The sequence below is a fragment of the Coregonus clupeaformis genome, chromosome 23 (assembly GCF_020615455.1).
Source record: "Coregonus clupeaformis isolate EN_2021a chromosome 23, ASM2061545v1, whole genome shotgun sequence".
NCBI lineage: Eukaryota > Metazoa > Chordata > Actinopteri > Salmoniformes > Salmonidae > Coregonus > Coregonus clupeaformis.
Genome location: NC_059214.1, coordinates 45,651,396 through 45,676,976, shown reverse-complemented (window position 1 = coordinate 45,676,976; position 25,581 = coordinate 45,651,396). Strand labels below are relative to the sequence as shown.

At 44.4% G+C, this 25,581-nt stretch overlaps 1 protein-coding gene across 4 annotated transcripts in view; it reads left to right on the top strand.

Moving 5' to 3' along the window:
* Positions 1–25,581, top strand: part of inpp4aa (inositol polyphosphate-4-phosphatase type I Aa) — a 47,249-nt gene that overhangs the window by 7,129 nt on the left and 14,539 nt on the right. For all 4 annotated transcript variants that reach the window (XM_041843913.2, XM_045206722.1, XM_045206723.1 and 1 more), the window contains exons 2-10: positions 14,877–15,178; positions 15,334–15,378; positions 16,883–17,001; positions 22,145–22,261; positions 22,427–22,506; positions 23,838–23,946; positions 24,354–24,444; positions 24,737–24,884; positions 25,157–25,287. In XM_041843913.2, the coding sequence (XP_041699847.1) occupies positions 15,073–15,178; positions 15,334–15,378; positions 16,883–17,001; positions 22,145–22,261; positions 22,427–22,506; positions 23,838–23,946; positions 24,354–24,444; positions 24,737–24,884; positions 25,157–25,287 (946 nt within the window). In that variant the 5' untranslated portion in view covers positions 14,877–15,072. The remainder of the gene's footprint in view (positions 1–14,876; positions 15,179–15,333; positions 15,379–16,882; positions 17,002–22,144; positions 22,262–22,426; positions 22,507–23,837; positions 23,947–24,353; positions 24,445–24,736; positions 24,885–25,156; positions 25,288–25,581) is intronic.

The window sequence follows — 25,581 nt, the reverse complement described above, 5'->3', positions numbered from 1 at the left end:
TGGTTTAGATACAAGCATCATGAAACCTCTGACACAATTATTTTTTTTACCTAACCATTTTCCCATGTGGTTTCTCCATGAAATTATGACCTCTTCCTAAATATTTGGTCAAATTACTATTTTTTGTGTATGGTTTCCTAAAAACAAGGGTGGCTCTGCTTACCCCATTGGCTCAACTTACCCCACTTTCCCCTATAGGGTTGTTTGATGTTGAACCTCAGCGAGTACCTGATCAATGACAGGGATTGATTGGTTAGGCTTTGAAACCATGGTTACCATCTACATTCTCCTACACATAGACAAAACATCAGTTATATCAGAGTTCTATAGCTCCTACATACAGTACCAGTCAAAAGTTTTTGCAAAGATGTCATCAAGGCAAAGGGTGGCTATTTGAAGAATCTCAAATATAAAATATACACTACCGTTCAAAAGTTTGGGGTCACTTAGAAATGTCCTTGTTTTCGAAAGAAAAGCATTTTTTTTGTACACTAAAATAACATCAAATTGATCAGAAATACAGTGTAGACATTGTTAATGTTGTAAATGGCTATTGTAGCTGGAAACGGCTGATTTTTAATGGAATATCTACATAGGCATACACAGGCCCATTATCAGCAACCATCAGTCCTGTGTTTCAATGGCACGTTGTGTTTGCTAATCCAAGTTTATCATTTTAAAAGGCTAATTGATCATTAAAAAACCCTTTTGCAATTATGTTAGCACAGCTGAAAACTGTTGTGCTGATTAAATAAGCAATAAAACTGGCCTTCTTGAGACTAGTTGAGTATCTGGAGCATCAGCAATTGTGGGTTCGATTACAGGCTCAAAATGGCCACAAACAAATAACTTTCTTCTGAAACTCGTCAGTCTATTCTTGTTCTGAGAAATGAAGGCTATTCAATGTTGTGTACTACTCCCTTCACAGAACAGCGCGAACTGTCTCTAACCAGAATAGAAAGAGGAGTGGGAGCCCCCGGTGCACAACTGAGCAAGAGGACAAATACACAGGTTCTCAACTGGCAGCTTCATTAAATATTACCCACAAAACACCAGTCTCCACGTCAACAGTGAAGAGGCTGAAGATGCTGACCTTCTAGGCAGAGTTGCAAAGAAAAAGCCATCTCTCAGACTGGCCAATAAAAATAAAAGATTAAGATGGGCAGTCTGAGATATGGCTTTTTCTTTGCAACATAATTGCAAAAGGGTTTTCTAATGATCAATTAGCCTTTTAAAATGATAAACTTGGATTAGCAAACACAACGTGCCATTGGAACACAGGACTGATGGTTGCTGATAATGGGAGAGAGAGAGATACAGAGCGAGAGATAGAGAGAGATACAGAGCGAAAGATAGAGAGAGAGAGATACAGAGCGAGAGAGAGAGAGATACAGAGCGAGAGAGAGAGAGATACAGAGCGAGAGAGAGAGATATAGAGAGAGAGATAGAGAGTCGGCACGGTTGCTCCTCTCTATGGCGCGCCTCCACAGTCTCTTCCCACGGACGGTGATCCATTCCGGCCTGGATTTCCTCCCAAGTCCAGGACCCCTGCCCGTCCAAGATCTCCTCCCAAGTCCAGGCTGTCTGCTCCTGGACACGCTGCTTGGTCCTTATTTGGTGGGATCTTCTGTCACGATCGTCGTAATAAGTGGACCAAGGCGCAGCGTGATATGCGTACATCTTTTAATTAGTACGTTGCACACTACAACAAAACAACAAAACGAAACGTGAAGTCCTCGGTCATAATAACACAAACCTACACGGAACAAGATCCCACAAATGACAAGTGCACAACAGGCTGCCTAAGTATGGTTCCCAATCAGAGACAACAAGACACAGCTGCCTCCGATTGGGAACCACCCCGGCCAACACAGAAACACACGATCTAGAAAAGAACACATAGAAAACAAAACATAGACACTACACATAGAAACTAACACCCTGGCTCAACATATAAGAGTCCCCAGAGCCAGGGCGTGACACAGTCTCTGTAGGGCGTCTGATGTACTACGCAGCCAGAGCCAGGCCCTCCTAACTGGGTCGCTCTCTCCTCACCATCCCTCCATCCCAGGAGAGGGGTGTCTGGGCTGTCTAAGCAGATGTCTGAGCTAGCCTCCCCCCAACCCTGACCCCTTCTCTCAGCCTCTCCATCTCCAACAGAAGTACCTCCAACCCCCTAGGACCCCCTACTCTACATGTCTCTCAACCCCCACCCCATTCTCCCTCTGAAAAGCAACACCAATTTCTCCCACTACTTTCTGTCCTCAAAAAGCAGGAGGCCTCTTTCCCACATAACACTCTCCCAACCTCCACCACAAAGCAAAATCCATTCCATCCTCCCTGCCCTCTCTTAAAAGGCAGGCAGGAACCATCTCCTTCAAACGTCTAAGCCTCTCACCCACCAGATTCCCCCATCCTCAGGCCCATAAAGCTATCCCTTCTCTCAGTGGGACTCTGACTGCAGAAAGGGAATGTCTGAGCTCTGATAGATCTCCATGGGTCTCAGTCTCCTGGAGCATGGTGCTTGATGCAACACCAGTGTTCTGGGTTTGATCCCTCCTGCTGGGCCACATACTCTGTTAATGAACTGTAAGTTATCTGTGATGGAGGTCTGATTGGCTCCCGTGGCTATGCCTCAGATCCAGAGAGACGGGGCGTCACACAGTCCTTCTCCCAGAGCCCCAGGGCCCCAGAGTTGTTATGTCTGTATGGTGGTGAATGTGCACTTCTTTGTGACTGCCTACGTTTTCATGAGTAGGAACATGTGTGTGTGGGGTCTGACATCAGCACATCATGTAAAAATAGACTTGCATACACGGAAGCACTCTGGATGGATGCACAGGCACACAGTCTTTATAGATGTATCATACACAATCACAACAGTAGCTGTATACACACACACACACACACACACACACACACACACACACATACACACATACACACACACACACACACACATATCCGCCTGCCCTTACACACAAAGGTTCAGCTTGACTTCCTTTCCCCTTTTGTCCCAGTACTGATCAATTATTTACCTGATTAACAGATCCGGAAGACAGATGGAGCACCTGGCCCTGTGTGTGTGTGTATGTGTGTATGTGTGTGTGTGTGTGTGTGTGTGTGTGTGTGTGTGTGTGTGTGTGTGTGTGTGTGTGTGTGCAGCATGTGTGTGTGTGCGTATGTGAGTTTGTGTAAGAGGAAATGTCAAGCGTGTCAGACATGCCACAGGAAATGTAAACGTCTCAGGGAGAGCGCAAGACCCTTTCAGGTTACATTAGTCATCTCAGTAGCACTTCTCTCAACTTTTACATTTACTATGTTACGTCTAGTCTATGAGACCAGGCTGTAAAACTATCTCAGCCTCGATGCATTGAGTGGACCAGGTCAGTTATGTCACTTGTGTCACCGTATTTTAGAACCTCATGGCTAAGCAAGACTAGCACCTCCATGGCTGTGCTCTGTGATTCTGACACAAGTGACACTTGTCTCTCAGTGGTGTCGTCAAAATGTCTTCCCCCACCTGTCAAAATCTTCTACTTGCCATTTTATTGTTCCTCTTACTCCACCACTCCACTCTGCCTCTTCTGTCTTGTTGAAATCAGCATTGGTGTGTGTGATGTGTAACAGAACTGCATTGAGAGTGGGGCAGTGGAGGCTGCTGAGGGGAGGACGGCTCATAATAATGGCTAGAATGGAGTGGGAAAACCATGTGTTTGATACCATTCACTCCATTTCCGGCCATTATGAGGAGCTGTCCTCCCCTCAGCAGCCTCCACTGGAGTTGGGAATCATTTTGCAAGACGGAGACAGAGACAGAGACAGAGACAGAGACAGAGACAGAGACAGAGACAGAGACAGAGACAGAGAGAGAGAGAGAGAGAGAGAGAGAGAGAGAGAGAGAGAGAGAGAGAGAGAGAGAGAGAGAGAGAGAGAGAGAGAGAGAGAGAGAGAGAGAGAGAGAGAGCGAGAGAGAGAGAGAGAAAAAAAAAGTCACATATGCCCAGGCCGTGAGCAGGCAAACAGCCCCAACCCCCACTTTTACACTAGCACAAGCCAATGGCATGTACCAGATGCTCAGCAGGCTCTGCTCACAATTACTGGCCTGAGGCCAAATCACACGACCAACAACATTAGACACTTTATGGAACACAAAGCCTTCACTATTTCATCCTGGAATATCCAAGGCCTGAGATCATCTGCCTTTGGCCTAAAGAGCAGGAACCTGGACTTCACCAAAGAAATCGGAAATACAGACATTGTCATCCTACAAGAAACATGGTATAGAGGAGATGGACCCACTGGTTGCCCTCTAGGTTACAGAGAGCTGGTAGTCCCATCCACCAAACTACCAGGTGTGAAACAGGGAAGGGACTCTGGGAGTATGCTAATTTGGTATAGAGCAGACCTAACTCACTCTATTAAATTAATCAAAACAGGAACATTTTACATTTGGCTAGAAATTTAAAAGGAAATTATCTCAACAGAGAAAAATGTCCTCCTGTGTGCTACCTATATCCCCCCACTAGAATCCCCATACTTTAATGAAGACAACTTCTCCATCCTGGAGGGGGAAATCAATCATTTCCAGACCCAGGGACATGTACTAGACCCTCAGCACACAGGGGGACAAACACCTACCTGGAGGTGACAGCATTCCCTCCCCCATATGCCCCCCTAGGCACAACTACGACAACATAACCAACAAAAACGGGTCACAACTCCTGCAGCTCTGTCGCACACTGGGTATGTACATAGTCAATGGTAGGCTTCGAGGGGACTCCTATGGTAGGTACACCTATAGCTCATCTCTTGGCAGTATTACTGTAGACTACTTTATCACTGACCTCAACCCAGAGTCTCTCAGAGCGTTCACAGTCAGCCCACTGAAACCCCTATCAGACCACAGCAAAATCACAGTCTACTTGAACAGAGCAATACTCAATCATGAGGCATCAAAGCCAAAGAAACTGAATAATATTAAGAAATGCTATAGATGGAAGGAAAGTAGTGTTGAAACCTACCAAAAAAACAATTAGGCAATAACAAATTCAATCCCTTTTAGACAACTTTCTGGACAAAACGTTCCACTGTAATAGTGAAGGTGTAAACTTGGCAGTAGAAAACTCTAACAGAAAACCGAAGAAAATAAACAACAGTGACAAATGGTTTGATGAAGAATGCAAAAACCTTAGAAAGAAATTGAGAAACCTATCCAACCAAAAACATAGAGACCCAGAAAACCTGAGCCTATGCCTCCACTATGGTGAATCACTAAAACAATACAGAAATACACTACGGAAAAAGAAGGAACAGCATGTCAGAAATCAGCTCAATGTAATTAAAGAATCCATAGACTAACCACTTCTGGGAAAATTGGAAAACACTAAACAAACAACAACAAGAAGAGCTATCTATCCAAAACTGAGATGAATGGGTAAACCACTTCTCCAATCTTTTTGGCCCTATAACAAAGAACAAACAGCAAATAAATATACATGATCAAATGCAAATCTTAGAATCAACTATTAAAGACTACCAGAACCCACTGGATTCTCCAATTACATTGAATGAACTACAGGACAAAATACAAACCCTCCAACCCAAAAAGTCCTGTGGTGTTGATGGTATCCTCAATGAAATGATAAAATATACAGACCACAAATTCCAATTGGCTATACTTAAACTCTTTAACATCATCCTTAGCTCTGGCATCTTCCCCAATAGTTGGAACCAAGGACTGATCACCCCAAGCCACAAAAGTGGAGACAAATTTGACCCCAATAACTACCGTGGGATATGCGTCAACAGCGACCTTGGGAAAATCCTCTGCATTATCATTAACAGCAGACTAGTTCATTTCCTCAGTGAAAACAATGTACTGAGCAAATGTCAAATTGGCTTTTTACCAAATTACCATACGACAGACCACGTATTCACCCTGCACACCCTAATTGACAAACAAACAAAACAAAACAAAGGGAAAGTCTTCTCATGCTTTGATGATTTCAAAAAAGCTTTTGACTCAATTAGGGTCTGCTATACAAATTGATGGAAAGTGGGGTTGGGGGAAAAACATACGACATTATAAAATCCATGTACACAAACAACAAGTGTGCGGGTAAAATTGGCAAAAAACTAACATTTCTTTCCACAAACATTTCTTTCCACAGGGCTGTGGAGTGATACAGGGATGCAGTTTAAGCCCCACCCTCTTCAACATATATATCAACGAATTGGCGAGGGCACTAGAACAGTCTCCAGCACCCGGCCTCACCCTACTAGAATCTGAAGTCAAATGTCTACTGTTTGCTGATGATCTGGTGCTTCTGTCACCAACCAAGGAGGGCCTACAACAGCACCTAGATCTTCTGCACAGATTCTGTCAGACCTGGGCCCTGACAGTAAATCTCAGTAAGACAAAAATAATGGTGTTCCAAAAAAAGTCTAGTTGCCAGGACCACAAATACAAATTCCATCTAGACACTGTTGCCCTAGAGCACACAAACAACTATACATACCTTGGCCTAAACATCAGCGCCACAGGTAACTTCCACAAAGCTGTGAACGATCTGAGAGACAAGGCAAGAAGGGCCTTCTATGCTATCAAAAAGAACATAAAATTTGACATACCAATTAGGATCTGACTAAAAATACTTGAATCAGTTATAGAATCCATTGCCCTTTATGGTTGTGAGGTCTGGGGTCCGCTCACCAACCAAGAATTCACAAAATGGAACAAACACCAAATTGAGACTCTGCATGCAGAATTCTGCAAAAATATCCTCAGTGTACAACGTAAAACACCAAATAATGCATGCAGAGCAGAATTAGGCCGATATCCGCTAATGATCAAAATCCAGAAAAAAGCAGTTAAATTCTATAAATACTTAAAAAGAAGCGATTCCCAAACCTTCCATAACAAAGCCATCACCTACAGAGAGATGAACTTGGAGAAGAGTCCCCTAAGTAAGCTGGTCCTGGGGCTCTGTTCACAAACACAAACAGACCCCACAGAGCCCCAGGACAACAACAACAACAACAACAACAACAACACAATTAGAACCAACCAAATCATGAGAAAACAAATAGAGAATTACTTGACACATTGGAAAGAATTAACAAAAAAACTGAGCAAACTAGAATGCTCTTTGGCCCTACACAGAGAGTACACAGTGGCAGAATACCTGACCACTGTGACTGACCCAAACTTAAGGAAAGCTTTGACTATGTACAGACTCAGTGAGCATAGCCTTGCTATTGAGAAAGGCCACCGTAGGCAGACCTGGCTCTCAAGAGAAGACAGGCTATGTGCACACTGCCCACAAAATGAGGTGGAAACTGAGCTGCACTTCCTATCCTACTGCCGAATGTATGACCATATTAGAGACACATACAGTGGGGAAAAAAAGTATTTAGTCAGCCACCAATTGTGCAAGTTCTCCCACTTAAAAAGATGAGAGAGGCCTGTAATTTTCATCATAGGTACACGTCAACTATGACAGACAAATTGAGGAGAAAAAACCATAATTTGCAAATAAATTCATTAAAAATCCTACAATGTGATTTTCTGGATTTTTTTTTCTCGTTTTGTCTGTCATAGTTGACGTGTACCTATGATGAAAATTACAGGCCTCTCTCATCTTTTTAAGTGGGAGAACTTGCACAATTGGTGGCTGACTAAATACTTTTTTCCCCCACTGTATTTCCCTCAGATTACAGAGATCCACAAAGAATTTAAAAACAAACCCAATTTTGATAAACTCCCTTATCTACTGGGTGAAAAACCACAGTGTGCCATCACAGCTGCAAGATTTGTGACCTGTTGCCACAAGAAAAGGGCAACCAATGAAGAACAAACACCATTGTAAATACAACCCATATTTATGTTTATTTATTTTCCCATTTGTACTTTAACTATTTGCACATTATTACAACACTGTATATATACATAATATGACATTTTGGAACTTCTGAGTGTAATGTTTACTGTTAATATTTATTGTTTATTTCACTTTTGTTTACTATCTACAGTTGAAGTCGGAAGTTTACATACACCTTAGCCAAATCCATTAAAAAATTCCCTGTCTTAGGTCAGTTAGGATCACCACTTTATTTTAAGAATGTGAAATGTCAGAATAATAGTAGAGAGAATGATTTATTTCAGCTTTTATTTCTTTCATCACATTCCCAGAGGGTCAGAAGTTTACATACACTCAATTAGTATTTGGTAGCATTGCCTTTAAACTGTTTAACGTGGGTCAAACGTTTCGGGTAGCCTTCCACAAGCTTCCCACAATAAGTTGGGTGAATTTTGGCCCATTCCTCCTGACAGAGCTAGTGTAACTGAGTCAGGTTTGTAGGCCTCCTTGCGCGCACACGCTTTTTCAGTTCTGCCCACACATTTTCTATAGGATTGAGGTCAGGGCTTTGTGATGGCCACTCCAATACCTTGACTTTGTTGTCCTTAAGCCATTTTGCCACAACTTTGGAAGTATGCTTGGGGTCATTGTCCATTTGGAAGACCCATTTGCAACCAAGCTTTAACTTCCTAACTGATGTCTTGAGATGTTGCTTCAATATATCCACATAATGTTCATCCTCATGATGCCATCTATTTTGTGAAGTGCACCAGTCCCTCCTGCAGCAAAGCACCCCCACAGCAGGATGCAGCCACCCCCGTGCTTCACGGTTGGGATGGTGTTCTTCGGCTTGCAAGCTACCCCCTTTTTCCTCCAAACATAACGATGGTCATTATGGCCTAACAGTTCTATTTTTGTTTAATCAGACCAGAGGACATTTCTCCAAAAAGTACGATCTTTGTCCCCATGTGCAGTTGCAAACCGTAGTCTGGCTTTTTTATGGCGGTTTTGGAGCAGTGGCTTCCTCCTTGCCAAGCGGCCTTTCAGGTTATGTCGATATAGGACTCGTTTTACTGTGGATATAGATACTTTTGTACCTGTTTCCTCCAGTATCTTCACAAGGTCCTTTGCTGTTGTTCTGGGATTGATTTGCACTTTTCGCACCAAAGTACGTTAATCTCTAGGAGACAGAACGCGTCTCCCTCCTGAGCGGTATGACGGCTGCGTGGTCCCATGGTGTTTATACTTGTGTACTATTGTTTGTATGTCAAGCAAAGAGGCACTGAGTTTGAAGGTATGCCTTGAAATACATCCTCAGGTACACCTCCAATTGACTCAAATTATGTCAAGTAGCCTATCAGAGGCTTCTAAAGCCATGCCATCATTTTCTGGAATTTTCCAAGCTGTTTAAAGGCACAGTCAACTTAGTGTATGTAAACCTCTGACCCACTGGAATACAGTGAATTATAAGTGAAATAATCTGTCTGTAAACAATTGTTGGAAAGATTCCTTGTGTCATGCACAAAGTAGATGTCCTAACCGACTTGCCAAAACTATAGTTTGTTAACAAGAAATTTGTGCAGTGGTTGAAAAACGAGTTTTAATGACTGCAACCTAAGTGTATGTAAACATCCGACTTCAACTGTACTTCACTTGCTTTGGCAATGTTAACATACATTTCCCATGCCAATAAATCCCATAAATTGAAATTGAATTGAATTGAGAGAGAGAGAAAGAAAGAAAGAAAGAGGGAAGCAAACTGAGTTGTTTTGAAACTGATAGGATTGTACAGGTCTATGCAAACGAATGAAGGGCATTTGAGGGCTCTTCTGGCCTGAAAACAACTCTGAGGTCAAAAGGGGAAGGGAGAAAGAGAGAGAGAGAGTCACAGTTCCCCCAGTCTGTGACCAGGGGGACATGGCTGTACTTGTGGGTTTGACAGTTGGGCAGAGCGACAGAGTGAGTTTCCTGTTTTCATTCAGTTGTGTCTTGATGTAGCTGGTGCAGCAGTAAGCAGTACACCTCTCTCTCTCTCTCTCTCTCTCTCTCTCTCTCTCTCTCTCTCTCTCTCTCTCTCTCTCTCTCTCTCTCTCTCTCTCTCTCTCTCTCTGTGACACATTCATATTGGAATGAAATATGTACACTTGGCATTGTACTCAGATCCTGACACGGTTACAGCCTGTCTCCTTAAACATGTCCAACGTGTGTGTGTGTGTGTGTGTGTGTGTGTGGGGGGGGTGCGTTCTTGTGTTTATGTTAGAGAATACACAAACAGACACACATGATTATGCTGATTTTAAACCCACTTTTATTTTTTAAATATGAGAACTGAATCCTACTCTTACCCCTTACTCACTTCAATCTTAAAGGGGACTTAAAATCAGGGGGTGTTGAGGTAAAAAGTGTTGTGAATGTTATATCTGAGTGTTGATTCTAGTGGGGTTAACACCAGTGGGATTGAAATTGACGCCACCTGCAGTGAATAAATGAAGTGTTATTTGAGTCGCAATGGTCATAAAGGGATTACTTTTAATTCAAACATATTCACTTAGGCTTCAGGACTGACAATTAATGAGTACAACAACCATGTCTCTGTCACTAACAAGCACAGTCATTGGTGGGTAAATCTAACATTCACTTGAAAGGCACCATGGGAAATATGCAAATAAGGCTTTGCAACCTACAGTGTTAAAACAACACCCCCCAAAAATACTGTAACACTATGTGTGTTATTCCCTAACACTGAAAACATGTAATAGTATCAGCTCTAATATGGTGTTAATTTAAGTCAGAATTTGCAACACCCATGGTGTTAGGGACCCAACACTTTGAAAAGTGTTACTTTAACACTAATTCGGTGGGTCACATATAAAAGTCTGATCTCAAATTTGCTGTGTGTGTGTGTGTGTGTGTGTGTGTGTGTGTGTGTGTGTGTGTGTGTGTGTGTGTGTGTGTGTGTGTGCGCGTGCGCGTGTGTGTGTGTATGTATGTATGAGGACGTAGGATGTTGTGTGTTGTGTGGCTGTAGGATTGTAACGCAGAGAACATGACTCATAGCCAGTCAGCTAGTGGCCGAGTGGGAGTGATAAGACACATCTTATCAAATCAGGATCAAGGCTGGGTTGTTTCTCTGGTGGAATGCCTCTTTATATAGAGGCGTTGAAACACTGAGCAGAGGTGAGAGAACAGTGTGAGATACAGTGAGACTCCTTATACCATGTAACAGTCGGATAAGGAACTTGTATGCTCGACTCAGTTTGTAATGTATTTCTGGTAACTGTGATCTTTGATAATGAAAGCAACCCTTGTGGCAAATACTGCAGCAGCAGCATACAGATGAACACAATGAATGAATGGGATTTCATGATGTCACGATCGTCTTGAAATGAAGCGGGCCAAGGCGCAGCGTGAGATGCGTACATATTTATTACGTGTACAAAACAGCGAACAAAACAACCAACGATACGTGAAGTCCTTCGACACAAAACACAAATCAAAAGGAACAAGAAACCACAACCACAAAGTGAAAACAGACAGTTTAAATATGGCTCCCAATCAGAGACAACCAGAAAACAGCTGACACTCGTTGCCTCTGATTGGGAGTCACTTAGGCCAACACAGAAAACAACAACCTAGAAAACCCAACATAGAAACAACCCACACAGAACGAAACACACCCTGGCTCAACATACAGAGTCCCGGAGCCAGAGCGTGACAGTACCCCCTAAAGGCGCGGACTGCGACCGCGCCTCAAAAATAGCAAAACAGGGGAGGGCTGGGTGGGCATACCTCCTCGGTGGCGGTTCCGGCTCCGGGCTTGACCACCACCTCTCCATAATCCCCCCGTAGCGCCCCTGGTCCGGTCTGACCCCGCTGGCTGGATCTGGACTGGACATCGACGGAGCAGATTGCTTAAGCTCCGTTGTGGAGCAGCTGACCTGTACCTGATCAGGCACCTGACTGACGACGCGCACCCCTGGCTTGGCGCGTGAGGGCAGGAACGGACCGACCTGGCTGACGATGCGCACCCCTGGCTTGGTGCGTGGAGCAGCGGACCGGACCGGGCTGACGATACGCACCCCTGGCTTGGTGCGTGGAGCGAACGGGCCTCACCGGACTGACTACTCGCATCCCTGGCTTGGTGCGAGTAGCAGGAACAGGCCGGGTTGGGCTGGCGATGCGCACCGTAGGTTTGGTGCGAGTGGCAGGAACAGGCCGGACCGGGCTGGCGACGCGCACCGTAGGTTTGGTGCGAGTGGCAGGAACAGGCCGGGTCGGGCTGGCGACGCGCACCGTAGGTTTGGTGCGAGTGGCAGGAACAGGCCGGGTCGGGCTGGCGACGCGCACCGTAAACTTGGTGCGGGTGGCAGGAACAGGCCGGACCGGGCTGGTGACGCACACCGTAGGCTTGGTGCGTGGAGCAGGGACAGGCCGGGCTGGGCTGGCGACGCACCCTGTAGGCTTGGTGCGTGGAGCAGGAACAGGCCGGGCCGGGCTGGCGACGCGCACCGTAGGTTTGATGCGAGTGGCAGGAACAGGCCGGACAGGGCTGACGAAACGCACCACAGACTTGGTGCGGGGAGCAGGAACAGGCCGGACAGGGCTGACGACGCGCACCACAGACTTGGTGCGGGGAGCAGGAACAGGCCGGGCCAGGCTGACGACACGCACCACAGGCTCGATGCGAGGAACAGGAACAGGCCGGACCGTACTGGGGACACACACCACTGGCCCTACGCAGGGATCAGGAACGGGCCGGACCGGACTGGTAACACACCCCAGTACCTCTCGCCGTGCCTCCACACTTTCCCTCTCCTCTGTGACCGGTGGCCCCCTTAACCTGGCGGCCCTCTCTGCCAACCTTCTGCACCACTCTATCCCGTACTCCTGCTGCCCCGTCGTCCACGGCGTGAGCCCCCCCCTAAAAAATTTCTGGGCTTGTCTCTCCCCCGTGGACCAGGCCTCCATGGTTCTCGTCCAATTCTCTCTCCACCTTTCGTAATTCCAGCCTTTCTCCTCATCACGCTGCTTGACCCAGTCGTGGTGGTTTCTTCTGTCACGATCGTCTTGAAATGAAGCGGGCCAAGGCGCAGCGTGAGATGCGTACACACCCTGGCTCAACATACAGAGTCCCGGAGCCAGAGCGTGACACATGAGCATTTCTTTGATAGCCTACAGAAGCCTGCTTGAACCATTATGTTCTTGTTCCAATACTTGAAGTACTCACTGACTTGACGATAAACAAGGAGTGAAAGGAGTGAAAGCAAAGTCATTTCTTTCACCTATCCAGTCATGTCAGAGGATCTGTGATTATTTCCAGTAGCCATCCGATTTTTAGAACAGGGCTAATGCTGGAAGGAAGGGAGGAGCAAAGGATTCTGGGATCTTGGCCTGCTTTTCATGCTGTGTGTAGCAGGTGTTCTCTCTGGCAGTGACAAACTGGGATGTGTGCCTGTTTGCATGTGTGGTTATGCGTGCGTGTAAATTTGTGTTGTACTATCTTTGTGTGTAAAACACTATGCCAAAGGAGGCTGCTGAGGGGAGAACGGCTAAAAAATAATGACCGGAACGAAGCGAATGGAATGGCATCAAACACATGGAAGCCCTGTATTTGATGTATTAGATACTGTTCCACTTATTCCGCACCAGTCATTACCACGAACCCGTTCTCCCCAATTAAGGTGCCACCAACCTCCTGTGGACTATGCATAATGAGAATTAGACAAGTACCATTAGTTCTATGACATAAAAGATGAAGTGTAAATTGACTTTTCTTTTCACTCTCTCTTCCTCTTCGCACCCTGCAGCTGTGTGGAAAGTCACATTTCCCCTAACTCAGCCTCTTCACACTGCATATGTTAGCACTTTTTATAGACAGAGAATAGAAATCAGTCACCACAGGGCACAGACAACTAAAGACTCTCTCCCTCACTGTGTTCCTCATTTTCCACCAAATCACTCACTGTTGTCAGATGCTTTCCTTTTGGAAAACCCAAAGATTTCTAGAACTTACCACACATTCCTTGGAGCACAGTGTCCCCCTGGGCTCTGAAGCTTGGAGTTTTCCCTCTCAGCTCTCCCATCACTTCATGAAAGCGGAAGTTTCCGAGATGTTGAATATTCAAATGTGTTGTTAGGAATCAAGAACAACGAATTATATAGGAGCACCGACTCTGAGGCCAGAATGGAAAGTCAATTTTAAAGTATAGATGTAAGATGTACATAGGAGAGGCAGCTGTGTTGTGGTGACATTGTGCTACTCATGACACTGTTTAGCTACAGTTCATCCACTCCAACCATTCTGTTTTTATGGTGACGGTGGCTAATACCTGTATATAGCCTCCCTACTGTTATTTTATTTTACTGCTGCTCTTTAATTATTTTTGTATGCATTTTCTTTACTTATCTATTTTTTACTTAACACTTTTTTTTTGGTTTAAGGGCTTGTAAGTAAGCATTTCACTGTAAGGTCTACACCTGTTGTATTCGGCGCATGTGGCAAATAAAAATGGATTTGATTTGATTTTAGTCCGAGCGAGCGAGAGAGAGAGAGAGAGAGAGAGAGAGAGAGAGAGAGAGAGAGAGAGAGAGAGAGAGAGAGAGAGAGAGAGAGAGAGAGAGAGAGAGAGAGAGAGAGAGAGAGAGAGAGAGAGAGAGAGAGAGAGAGAGAGACAGAGACAGATAGAACAAACACCATTGTAAATACAACCCATATTTATGTTTATTTATTTTCCCATTTGTACTTTAACTATTTGCACATTGTTACAACACTGTATATATACATAATATGACATTTGAAATGTCTTTATTCTTTTGAAACTTCTGAGTGTAATGTTTACTGTTAATATTGATTGTTTATTTCACTTTTGTTTACTATCTACTTCCCTTGCTTTGGCAATGTTAACACACGTTTCCCATGCCAATAAAGCCCTTAAATGGAAATTGAATTGAATTGAATAAAATCAAGTTTGATTTGAACCTATCTTTGTTGTCATTTTCTCTCTTTCCCTCCAGCTCATCGCGACAGAGACCAGAGACTGAAGAGAAACACAGGAAATTATCATTCCAACACATACACAGGGATCTGATCTGAAGAGAGTGTGTGAGGAGGGCGTGTGGTGTGTGTTCTTAACCACCTCCACCCCTTACCCACAATCCTCTTCTCCAACCTCCCCTCAGACTTGACCTCCTAACCCCTGACCCCCAAGCCATGATGTCGGGGAAGGGGAAGGCTAGCCCGCGTCACCGACCATGGTCCGTGTACCGGGCTAACACCTTTGACCTCTCTGCTGAGATGATGGGGCTGACACTGGCAGGTAAGGGCCCTGTTACTATAGTTACCGTAGTTAGAGTATTTCTGTATGTTTGCCTACTGAGTTAATGCAGGCTATCAAAATAAGCATGTGCATAAACTTGCCTTGTTAGTCACTGTAGCTGTAGTAAAAAAAACGGTATCTCTGTGTTGTTGTAGGTAACAGTCAGGACCCAGATGAACCAGTGTTGGAGTTCAGCCTGGGTGAGTGTGGTGATGCTGATGTCAACTTCTCACTGCTGTAAAATTGTCTTTGATATACAGTGCCTTCGGAAAGTATTCAGACCCCTTGACTTTTTCCACATTTTGTTACATTACAGCCTTATTCTAAAATTGATTAAATTATATTTTTTCCTCATCCATCTACACACAATACCCCATAATGACAAAGCGAAAACAGGTTTTTAGAAATTTTTGCAAATGTATTACAAATGAAAAACAGAAATACCTTATTTACATAAGTATTCAGACCCTTTGCTATGAGACTCGAAATTGAGCTCAGGTGCATCCTGTTTCCATTGATCATCCTTGAGATGACAGGCACACCCCTGTCTATATAAGGTCCCACTGTTGACAGTGCATGTCAGAGCAAAAACCAAGCCATGAGGTCGAAGGAATTGTCCGTAGAGCTCCGAGACAGGATTGTGTCGAAGCACAGATCTGGGGAAGGGTACCAAAAAATGTCTGCAGCATTGAAGGTCCCCAAGGACACAGTGGCCTCCATTCTTAAATGGAAGAAGTTTGCAACCACCAAGACTCTTCCTAGAGCTGGCCGCCCGGCCAAACTGAGCAATCAGGGGAGAAGGGTCTTGGTCAGGGAGGTGACCAAGGATCCAATGGTCACTCTGAAAGAGCTCCAGAGTTCCTCTGTGGAGATGGGAGAACCTTCCAGAAGGACAGCCATCTCTGCAGGGAAAGATGAACGGAGCAAAGTACAGAGAGATCCTTGATGAAAACCTCCTCCAGAGTGCTCAAGACCTCAGACTGGGGTGAAGGTTCACCTTCCAAAAGGACAACAACCCTAAGCACACAACCAAGACAACCTAGGAGTGGCTTCAGGACAAGTCTCTGAATGTTCTTGAGTGTCCCAGCCAAAGCCAGGACTTGAACCCGATCGAACATCTCTGGACCTGAAAATAGCTGTGCAGCGACGCTCCCCATCCAACCTGACAGAGCTTGAGAGGATCTGCAGAGAAGAATGGCAGAAACTCGCCAAATACAGGCGTGCCAAGCTTGTAGCGTCATACTCAAGAAGACTGAATGCTGTAATCGCTGCCAAAGGTGCTTCAACAAAGTACTGAGCGAAGGGTCCGAATACTTATGTAAATGTATATTTCAAGTGTTTTTTTCTTTTTTGCAAAAATTTCTAAAAACCTGTTTTTGCTTTGTCATTAGGTGGTATTGTGTGTAGATTGATGAGGGGGGGGGACAATTCAATACATTTTAGAATAAGGCTGTAACGTAACAAAATGTGGAAAAAGTCAAGGGGTCTGAATACTTTCCGAATGCACTGTACATACCCATTGATTCTTGAAGAATATAACTTATAACCTTATGATGTTAATACAACTGTCTTTCCTATCATAACACAAATTCTAAAGTTGTATTACTCCATCTATGAATTTGATAGTGGTTACAACTTACATTTCCCCAGCCCCATCTATCAACATTGTGCCTTTAATGTTCACGTCCTCTGTTGTATTCCCAGCCTGCAGTGAACTGGTCACTCCAGCGTTGGAGCGTAAGCCAATCAGCTTTGTGGCGGTCAGCTGTACAACTCCTCCCCAGGCCTTCTGGACCAAACACGCTCAGACAGAGATCATAGAGGTAGGACCACACCACGTTGCCCTAACCATAACGTAACCAACACGGCTCCACACCACGTTGCCCTAACCATAACGTAACCAACACGGCTCCACACCACGTTGCCCTAACCATAACGTAACCAACACGGCTCCACACCACGTTGCCATAACCATAACGTAACCAACACGGCTCCACACCACGTTGCCCTAACCATAACCTAACCACACGGCTCCACACCACGTTGCCCTAACCATAACGTAACCAACACGGCTCCACACCACGTTGCCCTAACCATAACGTAACCAACACGGCTCTACACCACGTTGCCCTAACCATAACGTAACCAACACGGCTCCACACCACGTTGCCCTAACCATAACGTAACCAACACGGCTCCACACCACGTTGCCCTAACCATAACGTAACCAACACGGCTCCACACCACGTTGCCCTAACCATAACGTAACCAACACGGCTCTACACTACGTTGACCTAACCATAACGTAACCAACACGGCTCCACACTACGTTGACCTAACCATAACGTAACCAACACGGCTCCACACCACGTTGCCCTAACCATAACGTAACCAACACGGCTCCACACCACGTTGCCCTAACCATAACGTAACCAACATGGCTCCATACCACGTTGCCCTAACCATAACGTAACCAACACGGCTCCACACCACGTTGCCCTAACCATAACGTAACCAACACGGCTCCACACCACGTTGCCCTAACCATAACGTAACCAACACGGCTCCACACCACGTTGCCCTAACCATAACGTAACCAACACGCTCAGACAGAGATCATAGAGATAGGACCAAGGGCTGTGACAGTCAAGCAAATAACTGTCGGTGTCACAGTAATTGACCGTTAATTAACATAAACACATTTAGCATCTCCTGGCCTCCACACATAGCCTACAAGCCATTTTAAAACGTATAATAAATCCATGTAATATAGCCTACACCTTCATAATAAATCCATTATTTATTTTAGACAGGTCTAAAGAAGCATGATATGAAGAAAATGTAGTCTATTTTTATGTTAGGTCCTGATCTGGCTATGCCAAATGGCTGTGGGCTACACTAGTTCATTTAGTAGACAAGATTTGCTTATAATTCCGTGTCATTCTTTTATATTATTTTATAGTATGAAGAATATAATTGAACAAAGCTGAATAAAATATAAATATTTTCTCCAAACGTTTTGAGGGCGTGCGCACATGAGGCTATTCTGTGTTGAGCGGTTAACAAAGAAATTGATACTTCTATATGCTTAATTTAGAGTTATTTATGTAACTTTAGTTGTTCTACAAACGTTGGGCTATATGATTTGTTTTTTAATGCATTGTAAGAATGTATGATGAGATTCTAATTCTGATTTAAAAAAGTCGCTTGAAAGGCATGAGCTCTGCTTTGTTTTTTGCGCAGGCTGTACACACTCCAATAGTCTCTCATTCACAATTTGACAAGCACTTGATAATGCCTCAAATTTCGCGGCGGCATCCCCTTTGTGGCCGTAATGCACCTTAAAAACATCCATGCCTTTTGTGGCCCGGAGTGCTGCGTTGTGCCCTTCTCCCTGAGTGCGCTGAGCAATCGGAAGCCCTCTCAGTCACATGGCTCTCCGTCACGTGATCGGGTCTTTCTCACAGGCTACAAATTAAGACAGACACATCCGGGACGCAACTGCGCATCCTTATGCAATTCCTTATCCAGAACTTGTCCACATTTATTTTTCGTCAGCCAACAAGATGAGTAGTCCTAACGAACAACAAAAGCATATGTCAATCTACTATCCCCCCATAGTACAAAAGTCAACCTATTCTATTCTGTGCGATAAATAAATATTCCAAACATAGTGTGGGACAGTTGTGGGATGCGATAGATCCCAAATGAATACAACCACTAGCATCAAAAATACGTATTTATACAATGTGGCTGACTCAACAGAAGACAATGATCTTCCCCAAACTTGAAACTCACGCGCTGTTTATATATGCCAGCTAGGCTCAACACCCCTTGTAAAGCGGATTAATGTGCTTAATTTTAAGAAATTATTTGGCCACTTTAGTTGTGATACAAACCTTAATAAAACATATAGGCCTATGGGCTAGGCTACATGAGATGTGCGACTATGATTCGAAAAAGTCGCAAAAAAAGGCATTGTTCCTTATGCTGGGCATCATTCACAAGTGATAATATATAATAAGTGAAATTGTCCCCCATCAGACTATTCTTGATTTAATCTTGTCTTTACATGTACTAAATAATATATGTGTGACATTTGTTTTGATTTAGAATGGACCATTATCATGCACCTATATCGAAACAGGGGCAGCGGAAAAAAACATGTCATCTATGCATTTAAATAGCGAATGGAGGACGCTTTTCCACATGGGTTTATTTTCATGCCAGCCAGGTAGGCTATACTCCTGTTGTAAAGAGAAGCAGTGTGCTTAATATTAGGAAAGTTGAGAAATAAATATAGTAGGCCTAGCCTATAGAAAGCTGATGGGATCCTCCTCTTTTTATTAGCGGCCATCACTCTGTCTTCTCACGCAATTGCATAGCCTATAGAAATGTTGCGCAGCATAAGCTCATGTTGTCTCATGAAGTGTTTGATTAAATTTTCGAAAACATTTGCATTGATGTCAGAGTGATTAGAGGGACAATAGAGTGCTGAGTACCAGGCAGTTAGCAAGTTTGGTAGGCTACTAATGACCAGAAGCAGCATCAGAGCTTGGAGAAGCCTAATTACAGTGACTAAACGGTCATGTGGAATTTGACTGCCTTCATGACTCCTGACCGCCTGTAATACGGTCACTGCAACAGCCCTAGTAGGACCACACAACGTTGACCTAACCATAACATAACCACATGGCTCTACACCACGTTGACCTAACCATCACATAACCAACACCCTCAGACAGAGATCATAGAGGTAGGACCACACCACGTTGACCTAACCATAACATAACCACATGGCTCTACACCAGTTGACCTAACCATAACATAACCAGACTGCTCTAGACCACGGTGACCTAACCAGAATGTAACCAGAATGCTCTACACCACGTTGACCTAACCATAAGGTAACCAGAATGCTCTAGACCACGTTGAGCTAACCATAACGTAACCAGACTGCTCTACACCACGTTGACCTAACCATAACATAACCAGTCCATTGTACAGTCAGTGTGTTAACTTTTCAACAGTGCTCCAAATCGTTTAGAAATAGGAGCATCGGCGCCTGCATTTTAACATCACGAACTGCACCTCTATCATTGTCCTGTCTTACTACAGCACTGTGAACCGCAGCACATTGAAGCATATGATTGGTCTAGTTATGTAAAGGATAAAGAGGATTGGATGCACGTTTTAAAGAAACGCCCCTCAAGATTAGAGTGGCGCTGAATGGAGAGAGAGAACGTTCTCCGCTGAGTTTATAAAACTGTGAAAAGAGCAGTACGGTAGCCCAGTTTTATGTACAATGGTGTCAGCAAAATTAGGTTGCTGTTACTCCCGTCCCTATTGCAGAATGCAGCCTTTTCACAGCATACACTAAAGTCGTTTTAATCTACACTTGCATTAGTCCGCTCATTTGGTGATTTGCATTTAGGCTGTGACAACGAAAAGGCAGTAGACAGACCTACAGTATGTTTTAGCAGGGAATTTTGGTAGGGTGACCTGATTTGTATCTATGAAAATAATTGTGTCTAACAGATTGTGAACCCAAAAGTGTAAGTTTGATTCTAGAGGTAGGACAATAAATATAAAATAATTTATGTTGAGTGTAGGAGCAGATTTATGTAATCTTGTCTTCAGGAGATTTTATTAGCTATTTACTTTATTTAGTCTGATCAGTGGAATAATTATCTTTCTTAACAATGGGCTGTTATTCCCCACACTTATTTTAATATTCCGCTTCTTCCCAATGTTGCCAGTGTAATCACATATTTGAAATCTGAAATGCCTACTTGTGTCTTTGAAAATGAATTATATGAGGCTATGTATTTTTGCAGCCATTCATGGACAGTTTTGAATGAGTCATACATATAAGCATTGGATATTAAATGCTCCAGGAATCAAATATAATTTTTGACATTTTAGTATTGTGCACAAGCTAGGCAGAGATGGTAGGGGGACTCACAACTCATAAACACATAATATTTTGTCTATGTAAAGTAAGATGATGGCAAGGATCTTCAACCACCTGAATATTTTCTTGAAGGTTAGGTGATTTTGAGAAATGTATTGTTATAACAAGAACATTTTCAAACACCCAGCGCTTGGGAAACATAGATCGGGGTGGCCAACCCTCCAGGAGAGCAAGCAGGATTTTCTTCCAGCCGTATTTTAAAGAGTTCACCCAAAATACAAAATGTTTGTGTCCTTACCTTGAAAGCAGTCTATGGACAAGCAGACTGTAATCTATGATTTGGTTACCCACTGCCATTAACCATTAATATCCTGTGCAGAGCCTTGGTGTAGTGGTAATACTCCCCGGCACGTGTCGCATACAACTTTTCACCTGAGAACAGGGATCAGTCCCTGCTTCCAACCTTCCCTCTGTTTCTAGCATTTACCTGTCTCCCTATCTCATGTCATTACTGTCTGAATAAAGTGTCAAAGTATGTACAAATATATATTTGCATACTTTACAATTCATCTCCAAAAAATCTCAAAGTAACAAAGTCATTAAATTTTTAGTGTTCAAAGCATCCTGAACACACAATTTCCCACCCTGGTCATAGGCCTAAGCCATTCATCACAAAAGTCCCCCCTCTCTTTTGCTCTCTCTCTTCTCTCTCTCTTCTCTCTCTCTTCTCTCTCTCTTCTCTCTCTCTCTCTCTCTCTCTCTCTCTCTCTCTCTCTCTCTCTCTCTCTCTCTCTCTCTCTCTCTCTCTCTCTCTCTCTCTCTCTCTCTCTCTCTTGCTCTCTCTCTTGCTCTTTCTCTCTCTCTCTCTCGCACTCTTTCTCTCTCGCGATCTTTCTCGCTCTCTCTCTCTCTCTAGCTCTCATGCTCTCTTTCTCTCTCTCTCTCTCTCTCTCTCTCTCTCTCTCTCTCTCTCTCTCTCTCTCTCTCTCTCTCTCTCTCTCTCTCTCTCTCTCTCTCTCTCTCTCTCTCTCTCTCTCTCTCTCTCTCTATAGGGTACCAGTAATCCTATCTATCTGAGTAGTATAGCATTCTTCCAGGACTCTCTGATCACTCAACAGACGCAGGTCAAGCTGTCTGTGTACGATGTCAAGGACCGCTCCCAAGGCACGGTACGAAATATCACCCTCTTTAACTACTCCAATTCCCACATTACAGTCAACTGCCCAAAATCTCACAACCTTCCAAACTCTTCAGCCCCAAACTAACCAAACACTCCACCCTGAGATGTACCTGCTGGGCTCTAATAGTGATATGTGTGTGTGATTGGGTGTCAGATGTACCTGTTGGGCTCAGCCATGTTCCCGGTTAAGGACCTTCTGCAGGACAAACACCACAGACTCCACCTAACCCTCAGGTAACACACACACACATGCACGACACAAACACAAACATAGACACAAAGACACACGCACACACACGCATGACACAAACACACACATACACATAGGGTGACCATGTTTAAAATACCAACATTTTGCGGGACATTCACGGGACAGTGTAACCTACATGAATACAATTGTTTGGCAGCACCCCTCCACCCCTTAATACAGCTATTTACTTACTTTTGTAGCTCTTTGTTAGAAGCACACTTTTTGTAAGTAGGCCTAGTTAACTGTCCTCTCCAAGTTCATCTGGAATTTAGCCTGAAAGGATTTGACATATGTGAATGGGTGGAGAAGTCGGAGCTCTAGGATGATGCCCGAGTTTCCGACTTGTAATTGTGAGTTGGATCTCAACAACAATTGGAGAAGTGTTTAACCAGTAGGCTTATCTACCACATCCTTATGATATAGGTTCAATCAGGGCTCTCCAACCCTGTTCCTGGAGAGCTACCGTCCTGTATGTTTTCACTCCAACCCTAATCAAGTGCACCTGATTCTAATAATTAGCTGGTTGATAAACTGAATCAGGTTATTTACAACTTGGGTTGGAGCGAAAACCTACAGGAGGATAGCTCTCCAGGATCAGGGTTGGAGTGAAAACCTACAGGAGGATAGCTCTCCAGGATCAGGGTTGGAGTGAAAACCTACAGGAGGATAGCTCTCCAGGATCAGGGTTGGAGTGAAAACCTACAGGAGGATAGCTCTCCAGGATCAGGGTTGGAGTGAAAACCTACAGGAGGATAGCTCTCCAGGATCGGGGTTGGAGTGAAAACCTACAGGAGGGTTACTCTCCAGGAACAGGGTTGGAGTGAAAACCTACAGGAGGGTAGCTCTCCAGGAACGGGGTTGGCGAGCCCTGGGTTATATCTTGTAATAAGCGCAATGTGACTGCAAAAGAGTCAGGTTGGAATGTCAATTCTCATGAATTGAATAGGAAGACTGAAATACGGGATACAATGTTGGTGTTTTAATTGAAAAAATGCGGGACATGATAGTTTGGTTGCGGGACACGGGGGACATGTGGTCACAATCTGGGACATGTGGTCACCCTGACACTCACTCACTCACTCACTCACTCACTCACTCACTCACTCACTCACTCACTCACTCACTCACTCACTCACTCACTCACTCACTCACTCACACACACACACACACACACACACACACACACACACACACACACACACACACACACACACACACACACACACACACACACACACACACAACCACATACACACAACCACATACACCCTTAGCTATTGTTATACAGCAGACATCTATTATTGTCTATTCCCAGGTCAGCGGAGAGCGAGCGCATGGGCAACATCACCATCATCGCCTGGCAGATAGAAGAGAGGACGGAGCAGAGAGCAGCCATGGCCCGGCAGGACACCATCAACGGCAGGGTGAGTGGCCTGGCCTGGTCTGCCTGAGGAAGGAAGACCGTATTGGTAGAAATATATGACTTACTTTGAGTAGTTTTATTAATTCAGCCCATATTATCTGATTTGTTTTAAGATGTACCACAGACTATGTGTGTGTGTGTGTGCATGCTCCGTAGGATTATTTTTCAGCAACTTTTCCCATTCCCCTCTCTTGGTATACCTCTGTGTTCAGCTTTGCTAGGCACTCAGCCAAATTGCTTTCACCTGTCTGGTCAGTAGCCTAGAAGGACAAGGAGAAAGGTTACATTTACGTGGTAGAAACTGGGATGTTTTACTTTCACTTAGCCAGTCGGTTCAGGTCACTGGTCAACTGAAGGGTATCCAGGATGAATCATACAATCATGATGTCCTTTCCCTGTGTGTCTCAGATAATGCTTCAGGTGGATGATAGCCTGTCTGAGTCAGTGAATATCAGGTCCAAGTCTGCGTCTCTGTGCAAAGACACACTGCTGAAGGCTGGTGAGTGTGTGTTCCAGTGTGTGTCAGTGTGCGATTCTCTATTGGAGAGTGTGTGTTTGTCTTAAGTGTGTGTTATAGTGAGACAGTATGCATGTGTCCTTCCTTATTCCTAGCATACAGAGAGTTTACATTGAGAGTTCCTAGAGATTTAGGAATTATGACTGACTGACACACTGACTTATTAATTTATTGATTTGCTAATTGATTCATTGATAAATGCATTTATTAAATTCTGTAATTAATTATGAATTGATTGCTAGATGTTCTGACTGGTGTTTTGCTGTGCTGTCAGTGTTTGGGGGCACCATGTCTCGGATGTACCGATTCCCCACCACGGATGGAAATCACCTGCGGATCCTAGAGCAGATGGCTGAAAGCGTCCTCTCTCTACACATCCCTCGACAGTTTGTCAAACTACTATTGGAGGAGGACGCTGCCAGGTACCGCAGAATACTATACTATGTTAGTGTGTGTGTGTGTGTGTGGTTGTGTTTGTGTGTGTGTGTTAGTATGTGTGTGTGTTAGTGTGTGTGTGTGTGTGTGTGTGTGTGTGTGTGTGTGTGTGTGTGTGTGTGCATGCTTGTGTGCCTGCGAATGTGTGTAGATCACTGACATTGTATGTGTGTGTGTGTGTGTGGATGTGTGAGTGGATGTGTGTGTGTGTGTGTGTGTGGGGGGGTGGGTGTGTGTGTGTGTGTGTGTGTGTGTGTAGGGTATGTGAGCTGGAGGAGTTGGGGGAGTTATCTCCATGTTGGGAGAACCTGAGGAGGGAGATCATTTCTCAGTACCAGACCATCATCCTCACCTACCAGGAGACCATTAGCGACCTGCACCAATATAAAGGTTAGCACCCTAACCTTTATAGAACTGTACACACCACATGGTGGGCACCTTAATTGGGGAGGACGGGCTCGTGGTATTGGCTGGAGCGGATTGAGTGGAATTGTATCAAATACATCAAACACATGCCATTCCGGCAGGTAGCTTGGTGGTTAAGAGCGTTGTGCCAGTAACCGAAAGGTCGCTGGTTCTAATCCCCGAGCCGACTAGGTGAAAAATCTGTCGATGTGCCCTTGAGCAAGGCACTTAACCCTAATTGCTCCTGTAAGTCGCTCTGGATAAGAGCGTCTGCTAAAT